The sequence below is a fragment of the Aspergillus alliaceus genome, assembly GCF_009176365.1.
Source record: "Aspergillus alliaceus strain CBS 536.65 unplaced genomic scaffold BDW43scaffold_15, whole genome shotgun sequence".
Classification (NCBI taxonomy): Eukaryota; Fungi; Ascomycota; class Eurotiomycetes; order Eurotiales; family Aspergillaceae; genus Aspergillus; species Aspergillus alliaceus.
Window position 1 is genome coordinate 396,136 of NW_022474698.1, and position 15,066 is coordinate 411,201.

The following is a 15,066-nucleotide window of genomic DNA, read 5'->3' on the forward strand; positions in this document are numbered from 1 at the left end:
TGAACGATGGAACGACGACATAGAAACCCGTTCACCGAGAAAAATATCTTACGCAATTAATATATTAACCCAAGACACCAATTTACCCGGAGCCAAGCGGAGACAGTCTACAGAAGCACCAGGCTAACCCCTCTGCGCAAATGACGGCCCCGTTCCATATTAACCAGACGTTTGCGCCGATAGATTGCCCGGGCCCTTCAAGGATAGGTTATCGTCGGCGTGCATGGATATATATCAACGTTTCGTCCACACTCACCGAGGACCTAAACTTTCCTGTATAGTTATCTGTCATGGATGCAACGCCGCGGCAGCTAAGGAACCCCCTTATCCAAATGATTACGTATAGCGTGCTGTGTTCAACTCATATCAGGGCAGGTGGCTGGTATGGAACCCAGTCTACGACCATTCGGTATTTAACATTTCAAGAGGGGAACCCAGAAATCCGCCCGATTGCGACAGGTTGACCTGATATTAGTCCATGTGGGTAATCAATCTTCTTGTGCTACACAGCTGGTAGGATACAGTTACAGTATACATATTGGCATTAGCACCTGTTCAGAATTCCAATGCCTATGACAATACATTGAATTCCTGTGTCTACATGGAGCTAGCTGTTAGCATCCAATCGGAGCTTTCCTGGAAACAATTAAACTAACGTATACGACCATGCCCTGGTTTCAATTTAAGTGAGTTTGGGCTCTAAAACCTGAACGGCGAAGTGGAATGGCCTAGCGCTCAGCCTCCTCGTTTTCATGTCTCATCCGAGCTTTGAGGATCTCCAGGGCCTACCATCGTCTGCTCCCCAGTGGCTCATCTATGTACCGCCAACCATGGAATAAGTTGCGGGTTCTCTCCGTTGAATCACAGAGTGGGTATTTCTCATGATTTCTTCTTTTTTCTTTTTCTTGGATAAAGAAAGCTCTATTGTTTAACTATGCCGACACCTTAGAAAAACCGTTCCCCCCAGACATGAAATAAGCTCTGGTCTTGACTTGACTTGACTTTACTTACTTGACTGTCAAGGTAGTATGTAATCACGTACCCTTGTACTTGTACTCGTACTAGTATTAAGTACATGCATACCTAACACCTCCGTACAGTACCAACCAATGTCTTATCCACAAGTTGGCCACGTCTGTTGAAATAGCGTATCCACAATAGGCCCACCAAATTCTCACTTGACATACCTAGACAAGCACAGATTAACGAAATACTATAGAATAACCATCAGTCCATCGTATTCCCGCAAACAGGCAGGAAATCCAAATCCTCAGCATAGCAACTACCCCATAAAAGGCGTGAAAAAACGCCATTCCGTGTATAACCACGGGCACATGTGATCCCCTGAGTAATGATCAGAACATAGGTTGGAATCCTTTTACCCCCTTACTAGTAGCACAGTGCTACCAAGTCTGCAGTACTGGACATCCTTCGGTCTTAGCTCTATATACCGTAATAGCAATATCTTAGAATATACCACAATAAGGTCCCCCACAACCATCAACATCTCGGTATATCGCAGTCGACGCAATTGCCGCCATATATTCCACCGAGCAAATCCTGCCGATAATCACCCGTTATATACGAAGTACTTAGCCCCAAAGCAACGACCTCTCGTTAGATTTCATTTCCTCATAGCTCCCGTTCGGCTTAAACGGCCCCAATAACGAATCTTGTCTCACTAGTTAGAAGACACCATCAAATTCTGGTAGACTACTAAACTTACTATAAGCTTCCCTTACGTGCCGCCGTTGTGATATCCGAAACAAGTATATATGCCGAGAACCGAATCCTGTTGTGCCGGTTTCGTATGTGTACTTTAATCGCTTATCATTTCGCATACGAAATTACCTTTAGAATCGGAGATCGTTATATTCTCAAGATAAATACCACGTCTAAGCGTTGATTCATGTGTGTAGACCACTGAATCGAGTTGTATATATCTATAATCATCTATATGTACGTACACTGAGTGCCTAGCTAACTCTCTGGTATCTACCACTCTGTCCGTCCTTTATTACATATACAGCATAAATTTAGAAAAGAAACACCAACCTAAAATATACCATTCATGGTTGTGGTCGTATACCTAACAATCATTAGTCAATTCATCAAGGCCATGATGGTCAATGGCTATTAGTACTGTCAGTTCTTATGCTACGTTTCACACGACTGGCAAAATTCCCGTTGGCGGGGAAGGATGTACAAACGCATTCACCGACCCACCCTCAATCTTCACGGCCCGTATCTCAGTAAAATAAAAGCTAAGAGATCTTCTCTGCAGGTCTACCACAACCGAGAAAGGTTGGATCGTCGGTTGGGACATTGACCTCATTCATGTGCGTTGATAGTTTTGTTTCTCTAAATGTTGCTCCAGTCTCTGGCACAGGTGGGTGGGATGATTTGGGTAAGTTGAAGGCGAAGAATCATCTATAGATTAGCGGTTGCTGTTGCGAAGCATTGTGGAAGGGTGGCGGGAAGGAAGGTGTTTCTGGAAGGATCGCTTGGGAAATGTACAGTGTGTATTCTGTGGTTGTAGGGTGGTGTTCATTGTCGATTAAAGGATGATGTATGTAGATAGGTATGTTGTCGCACATGAGAGGGAAAGCAGTGAGGGTAGACATGCTGTGTTGAGTTGTCTTATGGATTGGAATTCTGGTTTGAGCAAGACTAAGTCGAAGTAAATGAATCCAAGCCAATTCTTGTCAGATTGACTGGCCGAGGCCGTGGAGAAGCCTTGGTGTAGCCTGAGTTAGGATGTCTCTGGTGAACATAGCTACGTCAATGGGTATTTGTTTACTTCATCAAGCGACACCAAGAAACAAGCCTACTTCAGTCCAAGACGTACTGCTACACTGGCACAGAGATTTCATACATTATCGTTAATAAAGTATTCATGGGTATTGCAAATTCCTTATTCATTTGCTGTGCTACCTTTTAACCGAAGTAAAATCATATCAAACACAAAACCGAATCACCCGTTTAGTTCTCGTGGAGAGTGTTGAGGAACTCCTTGGAAGGAGCATCAGGCTTCTGGCTCTCAACAGATTTCTGGCCGAGCTTCTCCTTCGAGAAAGCAGCGGCGTAAGGGTTGAGGCGCAGCATGACCTGCTTGTTGCGGAGAGGGTTCTTCTTCTGGACGTTGCTGCGCTTGGTGCGAGCCTCACCCTTGGGGGCACGGAGGACGGACTGGATCTCAGAGGAGTTGATCAGGCGGGCAAGATCAGCGTTAGAGACAACGTTCTGGGGCAGGAGGAAGTCCTTCTTGAGGGCGGCAGGGGCAGAGCCAGAGCCGAAGACCTGGTCAAGGGCCTCGAAGGCGGAGGAGGTCCAGACAATGAAGCGACCGAGGTGACCACCAGGGGCGAGCTGGAGGAGGTTGAGGGCGAAGACGGGGGAGGTCTCGACACCGGGGATGTTGCGGAAGGCACGGACGAGCTCCTTGCCATCAACCTCGGGGTTGTAGACAACGAGAGGACCGCGGCGCTGGCGGAAGCGGCGGTTCCTGAGCTTACCCTTACCGGCACGCATCTTGCGGGACTTGGCAACCTTGACGAGGTCCTCACCGGCACCAAGAGCCTTCAGAAGGTTGATGGCAGCCTTGGTCTTGGTGAGAGCAGCACCCTCGAAGGTCTTGGACTCAACGACGAGGGGAACCTCGGGGACGTTGGCAACGCGGTGACCGCGGGCGAACAGGAGAGCAGGGACGGAAGAAGCAGCCAGAGCAGACGCGGTAGCGAAGCGCCTATAATCCTATTAATATCACGCATTTTTCCACTTCCAGATTCTTCATTCGTTGGATGCCATACTTCTGGTTCAGGTTGAGCTTCTGGTGCCACTTGCGCCAAACCTTGGTAGGAGCGAACATACGACCAGAGCGGCACTGGTTACCGAAGGCAGCCTGGCCAGCACGGTGAGTACCACCACCAGAGACACGAGGGATACGAGCGACAGCGCGACCTGATAGGAAAATTCTGTTCAGCGATCCAATTCCTTCTTAAGCTTGCCATTGTGGTTCCCCAATTTCACATACCGGTACCCCAGGATTCAGCGGAGGTCTGTTCACCAGCCTTCTCGCTCACGGCATAAGGCTGTCTCTTGTTCTTGGCCATGCCGGTGTGCACCTGCCTATAATGAAGCCGTCAGCCATCCTCCGGTCCCTCTCTAAATCGCGGCGTAAACTCATCGAACATACTGGACAACATCAAGACGGATGGGCGCGTTGAAAACGGCCGGGAGGGGGGCAGTGGCCCCGCTGGGCTTGCCTTCAGCTGTGGCGATGGTGACGGTAGGACGAGACGCCATTGTTGTCGACGGTGAGGTGGTCGTTGTCGTCGTTCGAGGTTGGAGATCGAGTATCCTCCCGATGTGCTGAGGAAATTTTCGCTTAGTCCGGGACGGGTGGTGGGCTCCCTAGAAACCCTAAGCCCTGGTTACCTGTTTTGAGCGGGTCGCTTCTAACTTGGCAGACACCTCAGGCTTGACTGTTACCTTAGACCAACTACACCGAAAACGTGTCTTCTGCATAGCATACTAGTTATATTGAAGGCAATACGTGACTTTATGCCTTCTCATGTCCTGATATACCGAATTTCTTTTCCATTCTTTCTATAAGCTGCTGTGCAATTGCACTGTCATATTTGCAGTTATCTCACCTTGAACATTGACGTTGTTTTTCACTGCCAAATCTGACTAATCAATTATGCGTTATGCCAACATCACTGGCAACTGGAGAAATAAACAATATATCAATCACCAATTTGTTTATAGAATTCTATATAAGAGCCATAAAAGACAAGACAAAACAATGCATTAACAGATCCACTTCGGGAGCATTTTCTCTGTGATACTAAAACAAATCCATTATCTCCAAGTTCAACAGACCATCCGATCTTCACATATGATTCAATATATTCCAGGTATCTGTATAAAAGGATAACCTAGGCATCAGGAACATGAATCCAAGCAATACGACGCTCTTTGCCTTCTATAAAGACGTAACGGGCAAACCACATCTTAATAGTTACCTAAGCATTATGGGAAAAAGAGGACTACCTATTACAAATACTGATTGACTACGTATGTTATGGTCGGGTTAGTCCTACGGTATTCATGTATTAGAGTGATCGAAAACTAGAACGATATCATGTTCAAGGCTTCCTATTTAAGAATGGTCGGGTTTCAGCCATCTTCTCAACCCTAGAAAGTACATACAATGGAAGTAAAAAAAAGGTCCCATGAGGGCTCCCCCCACAAGCACACCTGCCCACGGAAGGAAAGCGAAGAGAATTTTCAAAGGAGCAAGTCAACATAACCGAACCGGCGGGTACATGACTCTGCTTTATGCGTGGTTGTGGCCATAGCTGCGCTTCCTGTGACGCATCTCGTGGAGCATACGGGGCTTGACGTTGACAGCTTTGACCTTGAGGTTCTGATCCTGGCCAGCGGTGCATTCAGTACCATCGGCCATTTGCTGCACGGCGGACCACTGTCCGTTGGCACAGCGCTGGAAGGAAGAGCCACCAATGCAGTTCCAAATGCCCTCCGAATTGCAAGATCCGGTCAAGGAACCAGAGCTAGAGGAAGAGTCGGAGCCGGAGCTAGAACCAGAGTTGGAGCCGCCCGAAGGGGAGCTGGTGTGGGTAGGTTGAGCTGGCTGGGTGGGCTTGGCTGGCTTGTCGGTGGGGACAAAGATACCGGGAGCTGATGACTGGGATGGCTGGGGAATCAATGTCGAGGAAGCCACCGGTGCGGGAGGAACAGGGACCGAGGTAGCACCGGAGGACCCAGCGGAGGAGCTGGAAGAGCTGCCGCTAGAACCGCTAGAGCCACTGGAGCCGGCGGTATTGCCATCTGCACCGAAGGAGGGGGTGCCAGTGCAGGCAGTACTGCCCTCGGGTGCGAGGTTCTTGGGATTACCGGCGTATTCAACCTCGCTGCCGGGGTTAGGGAAACGGATGTCGACACCCTCCTTGGTGGTACAACCGTTGACATTGGCGACGAACATGGGAGGGAAGTTGGCAGAGCGCTTCGCAACCGCCTTCTCCTCAACAGGCTTTTCCTCAGCAATTTCGTCACGCTTCGATTTACCGCCGGTAACAGTGAGAGGGGCACAGTTCATGTACATCTCACGGTTTCCAATACGGTTGAACCAAGTCCAAGCGAGAGTGTACTTGCCAGGTTCGATACCTTCGGGAATAGTGTAGTGGAAGGTGCTTGCACCCTCAGAGGAGGGGCCACCGGACAAATTGCCATCGACGTTGGCGGGGCATCCGCCCTCAATCGACTTGATAACCATCCACTTAGAGTCCTTGGTGGGCTCGCGATCGGTGGTCAAGCTGACCTGGCAAGATCCACCGCCATGAGTAGCACTGCCAAGGAAGGACAAGGGCATCGATTGGCCGATAGCGGCAGTGTTCTCCTCGGTGACCTGGTAAGTGTTGGACCTCATTTTGCAAGGGAAGTCGCTACCATCCGCCGCGAGAGGAGAGTTGTTGAGAGTATCCTTGCCGTAGGGAACCGGCTGCTTCATCATCATATGGGCCTCAACGGCGGAAACACCGAGCATAGCGGCGGCGAGGAAAGCCTTAGAGAACATTTTGACTGTTTCTTTTTTAGAGGAGCGTTGGTGCTATTGATTTGTGTATTCGACAGCTGAAAGAATGGCTCGAGATTCTGATCGTACCGGACGAGTCAGAACCGCTGGACAAGACCTTGAATGTAGTCGTGTAAACGAGTCTGGAAGGTAATCAAATTAGAAGATGGATTCACAAGAAACGAACGGATATGGCATGCTGTTATATATAACTGATCCCGCACAGATCGACTAACACAAAATACAGGATCGCAGCAAATTGCCGGAACCATTCTCGAATAAACAAAATAGGAGATACTTGGCAGGAAGTGGACAATACCTTTTTCTAGAAGCAGGACTGAGAACAATGCCTGCTTGGTTTCGCGACTGAAGGACAATGACTTTCTTACTGAGAGACGATTGTTCTGTATAATGAAACCGAAAAAGAGTTGTCACACGTCTAGACAGTAACAGAGGCGGGTTTGTCCAAGAAAAGGAATGTCGGTATCTGCCACAGGCAAAAGACCAAGAACACAAAAAGGAGTGTAGAAAGTAAACAGGAACTAGCCTGTGAAACTGTCGAACTGCTAAAGGATTGAAGCGCACCAGCGTGTAGTGAAGAAAGAAGAGAGGGAGAGAGGGGAGGAGGCAAGTGCCGAATATATAGTTTTCCAGAGCAATTCAACCAAGCATTATCGCCAGCAGCAGTCGTGGGAATTGCCGTGGACGGTTTAGGCAGGGTGGGGTGACAAGCGTTGGATCACAAACTCTGAACATGCCAAAGGCAAGCCTCTATGGAAGGGTTCTGAACAAATGTGAAACCGCCAGCAGTGGGGACCTCCATCGATCCATCATCGCTGGAAGATGGAACAGAGTTCAAGGTTGCGCATCGCGGGTGTTCAAAGCGCCTGAGTGGCTGACGGGGTTCAGCGCCCTGCAGCCATTGAGGGTCGCCGGTGCAGGATAGACAGGATTCGTTACCCTAAGCGGCTCCTGCAGACTAGGAAAGAAAACAGTATCGGACAATATGTATTGTATGTATGGATGGAGAAAGATGCAGCAATATTTCCATGCAATTGACCATACACCTGTTGGAAGAAGCAGGGTACTGGAGATGTTACTTACCTGAGTACGACTAGTTCGTGTACTATATCCAGTCAGAAGTCCCAGCCATGTTTTCCCATTTAGTCCTGCATTAGTGCCGACCGCCTTGCCCAACAGGAAATCCGCCCCTGGCCGCGGGGAGGGGCTTTGGTGTCACACCATCCGCCCAATTGCTCTCGGTTCCTGAACTGCATTGGTCGGGTCCTTTGGCGCCTTGGATGGCAAGATGGGGCCGTCCTCAGCGGATCTGCTGCCAATCATCGCGCATCGCCACAATCATGGAGGCTTAACACAAAAACCGTACTAACTCCAAATTTCAGACGTGGATATCATCTCCTTCCCCAAAATCCCAATTAAATTACTGAGTTACATCGCAGCTCGACAACCTCATCTCATTCCCTAATAATATTACTAACAGAACTTCCACAGCAATATAACATATAGTGAAGTTAAGATTACTTACTCCTCCATCTTTCTTGTTGAGATAACCAAATGCTACATACCCATTTCCCAACGACCCTCAATCCAGGTGGCGTTGAAGTGGTATAGTACATACAATATTACTTACTCGGATACGCTCTTTGCCCACCACGTCACATACGTCGAAACACACAGGGTAAAATCTCGTCTACAGTAATATTGATCATTGACCCGCCTAACTGGGACAATGATTTATTATTTTTATTTTTCTTAACTAAATTCAGAAAAAGAGAGAGAGAGAGAGACGGAGTTGACCGCCAAACGTGGGGCAAAGGAGAATCAGACATGATGTCTGATAGACGCCGAACATTAACCACTCAGGTTATCTAAACCGTTGTGACTCGTAGGCCACAATACGAGAATGTCTCCATTTTTTTTTTCTCCCACCGCAAGACCAAATGTGAATGCGTGGTATGTATAACATCTCGTTGTTAATGCTAGCAACCCCGTCGGACTCCATACCGCAGCCCGTCCAAGAAAAAATAGACTAGCTAACCTCTAAATCAAAATTCCCCGGTGCGGTTTCTCATTGCGCCGCTTAGCGCTCTACGCACACACATGTGGCAAAATTCTTGGGGTTATACTTAGGACAAGACTGGGACGTGCAGAGAGGCAAGCGAGACATGAGCTGCGCGTACTCCGTACAAAGATAGTACTTTCGTCTTAAACCGGTAGAACCTCCGTCTTTGGACCTCAAAATAGGAATCCGATTCAATAGGTGCGGTTGGGAATCAAGGAGCGTCGAAGTTTAAACCTGACACTATTATTCTGTTGTCGCGAAAGACCAATATCCAGCCTCCCTCCCTTCTTCCATGGTTCAAAGGTCCAGATCTCCGGTCCCGTACCATTTCCTTGCCGAGTTTGGGACATTACGTCTTGTGGGGTAAATAGACCGATTTACTGGGCATTCTGTACTTTGATGTCCTCCTCTAGGTGCCAAGTCGATATGTAATATGTATAATAGTCCTGGATATATTAGTCGCCATGGAAAAATTCTCCTTGTTCTCGGGTCCCGTATCCACTTGCTTCTGTCGCTTAAGTCGAAATTAAGAGAGAGTCACTAACATGCGATCCTCCCGTCGATTTGTGTTTCAGATAAATTGGTGGCTTCGGGTGGAAGTCTGATTTGCCGAGTGTTCGTGTAGTGCTCGCCAATAAGCTCTTGAGATTTCTTAAGGTCGTACTGGGTTTAATTTATATTCGTGATCGGTATTTGCAACCTTGGGGTCATTTCTCTTTCTATCTTTCTTCCCCATGTGACGTCGGACTGTCCCGACAGTGTTGCGATGAGATTGTACGACCGTGTCGAGACAAGATCAAAACAATCAATCTAGATCCTTTCTTTGTGAAATGAATGCTATGGGTTCGTAGTTTAGTCCGGCTCTCGATAATCTAACTTGATCTTATCGATTGCACCCGTATGGAGCCTCCAGGGGTCATACTATTACTAGTCCAGACCCTGTTCACGTTTTTCAGGCACCAAAGTTAACCGGCCAGGTACCCCGATCATCCCATTGGTTCTGCAGCCGCCGTGCGACCATTTATCTCCACCACATGGAATCAATGAAGAACACCATCGTAGGAAATCGCCCTACATTCCAGCTCACATACCAAGCTTTGATGAAGGCATTAGCTCACAGGATCATCCGAATTACCCAACGATCGGGCAATGCCTCCATCCATTATGTAATCTACGTCGAATGTATCGAGATCTGAAACCGATATCTCACATCGGTACTAGGTAGCCCCTCCTGTCTACTTTGGCCATGGCCTAGTCAAGACAGCTTCTAGTAATGGGAACTTTGACGGTAGATGGGACTTGGCTTTAACCTTCTGGGGCGCTGTGGTGGGCCTGTTAATCTCGCTCCTGGGTTATTACTACCCACTAGCTTGATTACCCGCTAGACAAAACGTAGGGTAGGATTCGACTGCCGGACGTCATGCTGCGATGTGTCACTGTATTGTTTCAGGGTGTGGAGTGTGGGTATCATTCTTTGACTTTGAGTTGCTGACTATTACTGAGTCGGACGTTTGAGATCTGAAGGCTTGATAGACATGTCACTGATTATTAACTTTTCCCTTGTTGAAATCAAAGGTCCTGAACCGCAGGGTCTTGAGGGTCCATAAAACCTTTCCGCCTTTGTTCAGTTACAGGCTATCGGGTGTCTTTGTTCTATGGTACGATCTATTGGACGGGGGCTCGTTAATTGAGTGAGTCTCCATCCCCTCCCCAGGCAACGCCTTTTTTTTGCTGTTGGGTTTAATCTGATGCGAAATTGCTGTACCCACCTCCTTCGTCTCACGGAAGGTTCTCGATTCTCCCTAATTGGTAACGAGAACTTGCTTCGCTACTCGAGCGACAATGGTCTGAGCCACCTAGCTCCTGTGGAACGTAGTACACGGTGGTCCAAGCACATCGACTGATGGAATCCGATACTACCTTGCAAACGCCGAGCTCATCCAGGGAACCTACCGATGCGACCAGTAGATGGGTTCACGGCACGGTACGGATGAGTCGGTAGCAGACGAGCAAGCTCATTCGGCCTATGATCCACTCCAAATCCTGAACTCATTTCTTTCCTTTCTTCTTCCCCTTCTCATTACCTCCAGGAGTTGATTCCTTGACGAACCCACCCTTCACCAGCGCATCGCGACCGACAGCATTGATAATGCGAAACCGATCTGGACCCAGTAACACTCCGCCGTACCATCGCGTGACTACCACGACAACATCCCATACGTCCATCAACTGCATGAGATGGAGCAATCTACCCCCAGCAGCCGTCTCCCCATCATCATCGCAATCTTGCACAATCATCTCCGTGGACTCGCCTTTCCCACTTGATGGTTTCTGTTGCCTAATGCGCCAAGCACTTATATTATGCGTCGCAGCCGCGACCTTCTTTTCCGTCGCCAGGAGATAATCCAAATAAGCCTGAGCCTGCTCAAGACTAGTAACATGCGCCGCGCGCCCAACAAAGACGGATTTCTTCTCCGTTACCACATCCGACAAGATCCAGTTAGGTGGACTGTCCAGTCCGAATGACTCTTTCAACGACAAGCTGGCAAATTCCTCAGCCTTGCAGTCTGGCGCATTCACCTCCTCGACTTGCTCTTTGCTATTATCGTTGGTATTGCTTCCTCCGATGTTCAACTCCTGGAACGCCTCCACCGCCTCATTAATCACATCAAATAAGCATACAGCTCCAGGCTGGTATGTTCTTCCCAATATATCCTCCAACACGTCGACAGCGACTTTGCCCTCCCCGCGCGACGCCGTAGACGCGGTCCCAAGAACCTTGGGTGGTGTATCCGGATACGAGGCATCGAATCCAAGCATAAACGATAGGTGCGGGTGTTCCGGAATTCGTAGCTTCACTGTCGCGACTAACGGATCTGTTGAGCTCGAAGTGCCTAAATCAAGTGTAGAGTTGGCTGTGGACGACGAAGTTGTGCCATTAATCGTAACGGTGTCTGGTTCGTAAATGGCATTGATCGCCTCTATTTCTTCCGATAACTCATTGTTGCCGAGGGAGTCGAGTTGGGCCGACATTTTGGGTCATCGGGTGTGATACAAAGTAGTCTGTTGGATCAGTGTGTCTTGAGAAGATTACTTACCCGCCAATGTCATCGCTTTTTTTTTCGTGCAGGGTAGTTAATGTCCGGTCATTATATTATAGCTGACTAATGGTTGCATCGGCATGATAGCCGATGTCAATGTCAGGCAATGCAGGCGGCCGTTATTGTCTGGCAGAACTTTTGTACACTCCCTGAAATGGCTCGTTGAATAGTGTATCTTTGGCTGGGTCAGCATTCCAGGTCCACTATAACATAGCAAGCGTTTATTTTCGGATAAAAAGTTTCTTTCATAAGGTCGACTATACAACTATATGTCTGAATAAATTGTATATACAAAATAGAACTTTTGGAGACATCAATCTTCCAGTTTACCAGTAAAAAGGACCGCCTTCTGATTAAGGTAGGCGGTCTGCTGTATATAGTGTATGCAATGCAATGAATTGATTCTCTAGCTCCGAATATTGAATCTGCTTCTCTTCTTTGTTTCGAAGGTTGAGAAAAGAAAATGAATATGATCTATAGGTAAAATACATTGTCCTAGCTAGATAGCATGTTGATACATAATCTTGAGTTCTTACAGAGAACTCATAGAGCGTCAAGAACAATTCATATGTATATATATTTATTCCTGTCAATCTGGGATGTCAACAACTAATATGCACAAGACGTTGAAGCAAACCATTGGCGTTTAACATCCACCTCCTAAGAAATTTCCTACGCACTCCGTTCCCAAATTTTGGGCCACCTTGGAAATATTCTCACCTTCCTCCTCGAGGCCATCCAAATCTGTTCTCTGCCAGAACGACCGGAACCCATCCACCAGTCTCACCGTGATACCCTTCACCTCAGATTCGGGCATGGCCGCAAAACATAGTCGGTAATACTGCCAAGAACGGTCCAAGGCATCCTGCGAGGGAGCGAACACCTGTCCTGGACCAAGGAGACAGAGGTATGGTTTCTGCGTCAGGTGTACCCATAATGCCTTGGAAAGCCTGGCTAGTTCATATTTTCCATGCAAGGGGTGGGTGTCGAGACGGAGCTTAATCCAGACAAACATTCCTCCGGTAGGCCAGGAAAAGTCGTACATCGGTAGTTTATCTACGACTTCCCAGGAACTTTCATCGTTGGACTCGGGATTTTCAAGACCGGAATCCATGGCAACAACATATTTACCCTCCTCTAGAGTGCTGCACATGTCCTGCATGCGTCGTTCATATCCACCACGCAAACCCTCCAGCCAACGGATCCAGCCGTCCATCTGCCAGCTACGATAGCTCTTGCCCGAATTGGCGGAACTGTCATCTGTCTGTTGCCCCAAAATCAGATTGGCTACCATGGCCTGAACAAAGCCCGACGGCGCCTGCGTTGCGGTCTCGGTTATCCGAGTCAATCTTTCGATCACGGCTGGCTGGGCTGTTATCCAACCCAAGCGACAGCCAGGAGCGATGGTCTTGGAGAAAGTATCGAGACGTACCACGCGTCCGTCCGTGTCTACAGACAGGTACGATGGGACTAGCGAGTCTAGGAATTCATATCCCGATGACTTTCCATGCGCGTTGTAATTGCGCTTCACGAAAGTTCTATCTATGGGTGTGCCTCGATGCTGGGATTCCAGCACGGCCGCCGACGGGTACTGCAGATTCCAGTAAGGATCATCCTCGACTATGATGATATCATATCTGTGGCAGAGAGCATAGATCTCTTTCCTACGCTCAACGGATAGCGTACCACCCGTGGGGTTCTGGCCAATCCTGTATCGAAAGAAAAAAGAAGCAAATATGTCAGCTGTAACTTGACATAAAGAAAGATAGCCATATCCATTGGAGGTTAGGGTGTACGTACGTTATGGTGTACATCAAATGCGGACGACGGCCTTTTCGGAAATCCCAATTTTCAAGGACGTCGGCTAATCCTCCTTTCCCGCGGGCTAGCATCCCCTGTGTGTCAATGGTGACTGGTACGATATTGAGACCTCTAGGCTTGGCGGTTGCAGGGGCGTTCATATATACGAATTCCTCGCAGAGAATACCCTCCCGCTGGCTCGTCCAGTCTCTCTCGGGATTCCAGATATTCGTGAATGCTTCGATTGTCTTCGAGAAGCCGTCGGTTGCTCCACTGGTGAGGAGGGTCTCGGGGCCTCCGGCGTATGGGACATTGGGATGAAGATGGTGACGGACGAATTGGCGAACAAACGAGGCGAGAGGAGGAAGGCCTTCAGCCGTTCCATACTGCAAGGCAGTGGTGATGTCAATTTTCTCCTGGAGATTAGTCGTGTGACTCTCCCTGGGAATGATCAGCCGCCTGGATGACTTGGTGTCATTTCCGGACTGTTTGGTCGGATCAATGTTGGATGGTTGGAAACGCTGAGGTGTCGCGACGCGTGCCTCCAGAGTATCGTACGGAAAGTATGCGGCATTTGGTAGGCCTAATGATGGGTGTTGACCGGGGTTAGTAAGTGGTACAAGAAGAAGAAAGTCTAGAGCTGAGTGACTGTCATCAGTGCGTACCACCAGCCAGGTTAGCAATGCCCGGGATGAAGAAGTACTTGTATAGCTCCTTGATACCACTCGCCTCGCGTCTTTTGGTGGTGGATGCAAAATGATGGGATAAATCCACAGGAGGCGATGGTTGCGCCATGGTACACACTTTGGGGGATAGTTGATTATGGATGGCTCTGTTTCTTTGTCGTCTAGTCTAAGGATTGATCGAAAATGAACAATTATTAGGATATTTCTGTCTACTTGAAAGAAGGCAGTACGCCTGGTTCATGTGAAACTCCTCCCTTATCATGACCAATCTTCAACGGTTATTTCCTTCGTCCTCCCTCCATGCTTGATAAGCAGAATCAAGGTCCACTTTGAAGACCAAGGCCGTTGGGGATCCTTTGTTTCTATTAGTGTGCTTGGCCGTCGGCTAGCGATAGCGTTCGATGACGGATGCTTCGCCTTATCCGACAAATCCGATGTGATCGTGGGGGAATTCGTCCCAAAGATATCACTTGGTCTATGATGGTCTTAGACTATCGAAGTCCTAACTGATTTAGTCTCCTCCCTACGCCGTAGAACTATAAGAATTGATTCTGTGTTTGGGGAAGGGAAAAAATGGCCTCTGCCCCACCGGGGTAATTTCCCTGAGTAATGTTCCGTGTATGCACGACTATAACTAAGCTTGCATTTCTTGTCTCTTGTCTCTTGACAGTTTTTCAACAACCACTTTCAAATTGACTTTTTTTTCCCCAACCATGAAATCTCCGATTAATTCCCCTCATGAATGCTCCAATGGCAATGCAATTTTGCCACAGGGCTCCCCTGACAATCGTGAAGGGAGGC

General features: G+C 48.3%; 3 protein-coding genes across 3 annotated transcripts; all 3 read right to left on the minus strand.

Moving 5' to 3' along the window:
• Window positions 1-2,746: 2,746 nt before the first annotated feature.
• On the minus strand, window positions 2,747-4,393 carry BDW43DRAFT_272843 (60S ribosomal protein uL4). The gene is made up of 4 exons (XM_032041569.1): window positions 4,196-4,393; window positions 4,034-4,128; window positions 3,810-3,960; window positions 2,747-3,745 (listed from the first exon to the last, which is right to left on the minus strand). Exons 1-4 carry the CDS (start codon window positions 4,303-4,305, stop codon window positions 2,983-2,985), a joined length of 1,119 nt encoding a protein of 372 aa, XP_031901595.1. The 5' UTR covers window positions 4,306-4,393; the 3' UTR covers window positions 2,747-2,982.
• Window positions 4,394-5,104: 711 nt separating this feature from the next.
• BDW43DRAFT_53395 (lytic polysaccharide monooxygenase AA11 family protein) lies at window positions 5,105-6,766 on the minus strand. Its single transcript, XM_032050207.1, has one exon. It carries the CDS (start codon window positions 6,596-6,598, stop codon window positions 5,342-5,344), a length of 1,257 nt encoding a protein of 418 aa, XP_031901596.1. The 5' UTR covers window positions 6,599-6,766; the 3' UTR covers window positions 5,105-5,341.
• Window positions 6,767-10,727: 3,961 nt separating this feature from the next.
• Window positions 10,728-14,374, minus strand: BDW43DRAFT_299454 (putative aromatic amino acid aminotransferase; the record flags this gene model as incomplete). Its single annotated transcript, XM_032044722.1, has 4 exons — window positions 10,728-11,659; window positions 12,500-13,488; window positions 13,580-14,162; window positions 14,245-14,374. 4 exons carry the CDS (start codon window positions 14,372-14,374, stop codon window positions 10,728-10,730), a joined length of 2,634 nt encoding a protein of 877 aa, XP_031901597.1.
• Between the last annotated feature and the right edge of the window lie 692 nt (window positions 14,375-15,066).

Excerpts from the sequence above, each read along its gene's own strand:
- BDW43DRAFT_272843 (XM_032041569.1), bottom strand. The coding sequence starts at position 4,305 with ATGGCGTCTCGTCCTACCGTCACCATCGCCACAGCTGAAGGCAAGCCC. Across the intron at positions 3,961-4,033 it reads CGCTGAATCCTGGGGTACCG|GTCGCGCTGTCGCTCGTATC; the intron begins GTATGTGAAATT and ends TTTTCCTATCAG. Across the intron at positions 3,746-3,809 it reads AAGCTCAACCTGAACCAGAA|GCGCTTCGCTACCGCGTCTG; the intron begins GTATGGCATCCA and ends ATAGGATTATAG.
- BDW43DRAFT_53395 (XM_032050207.1), bottom strand. The coding sequence starts at position 6,598 with ATGTTCTCTAAGGCTTTCCTCGCCGCCGCTATGCTCGGTGTTTCCGCC.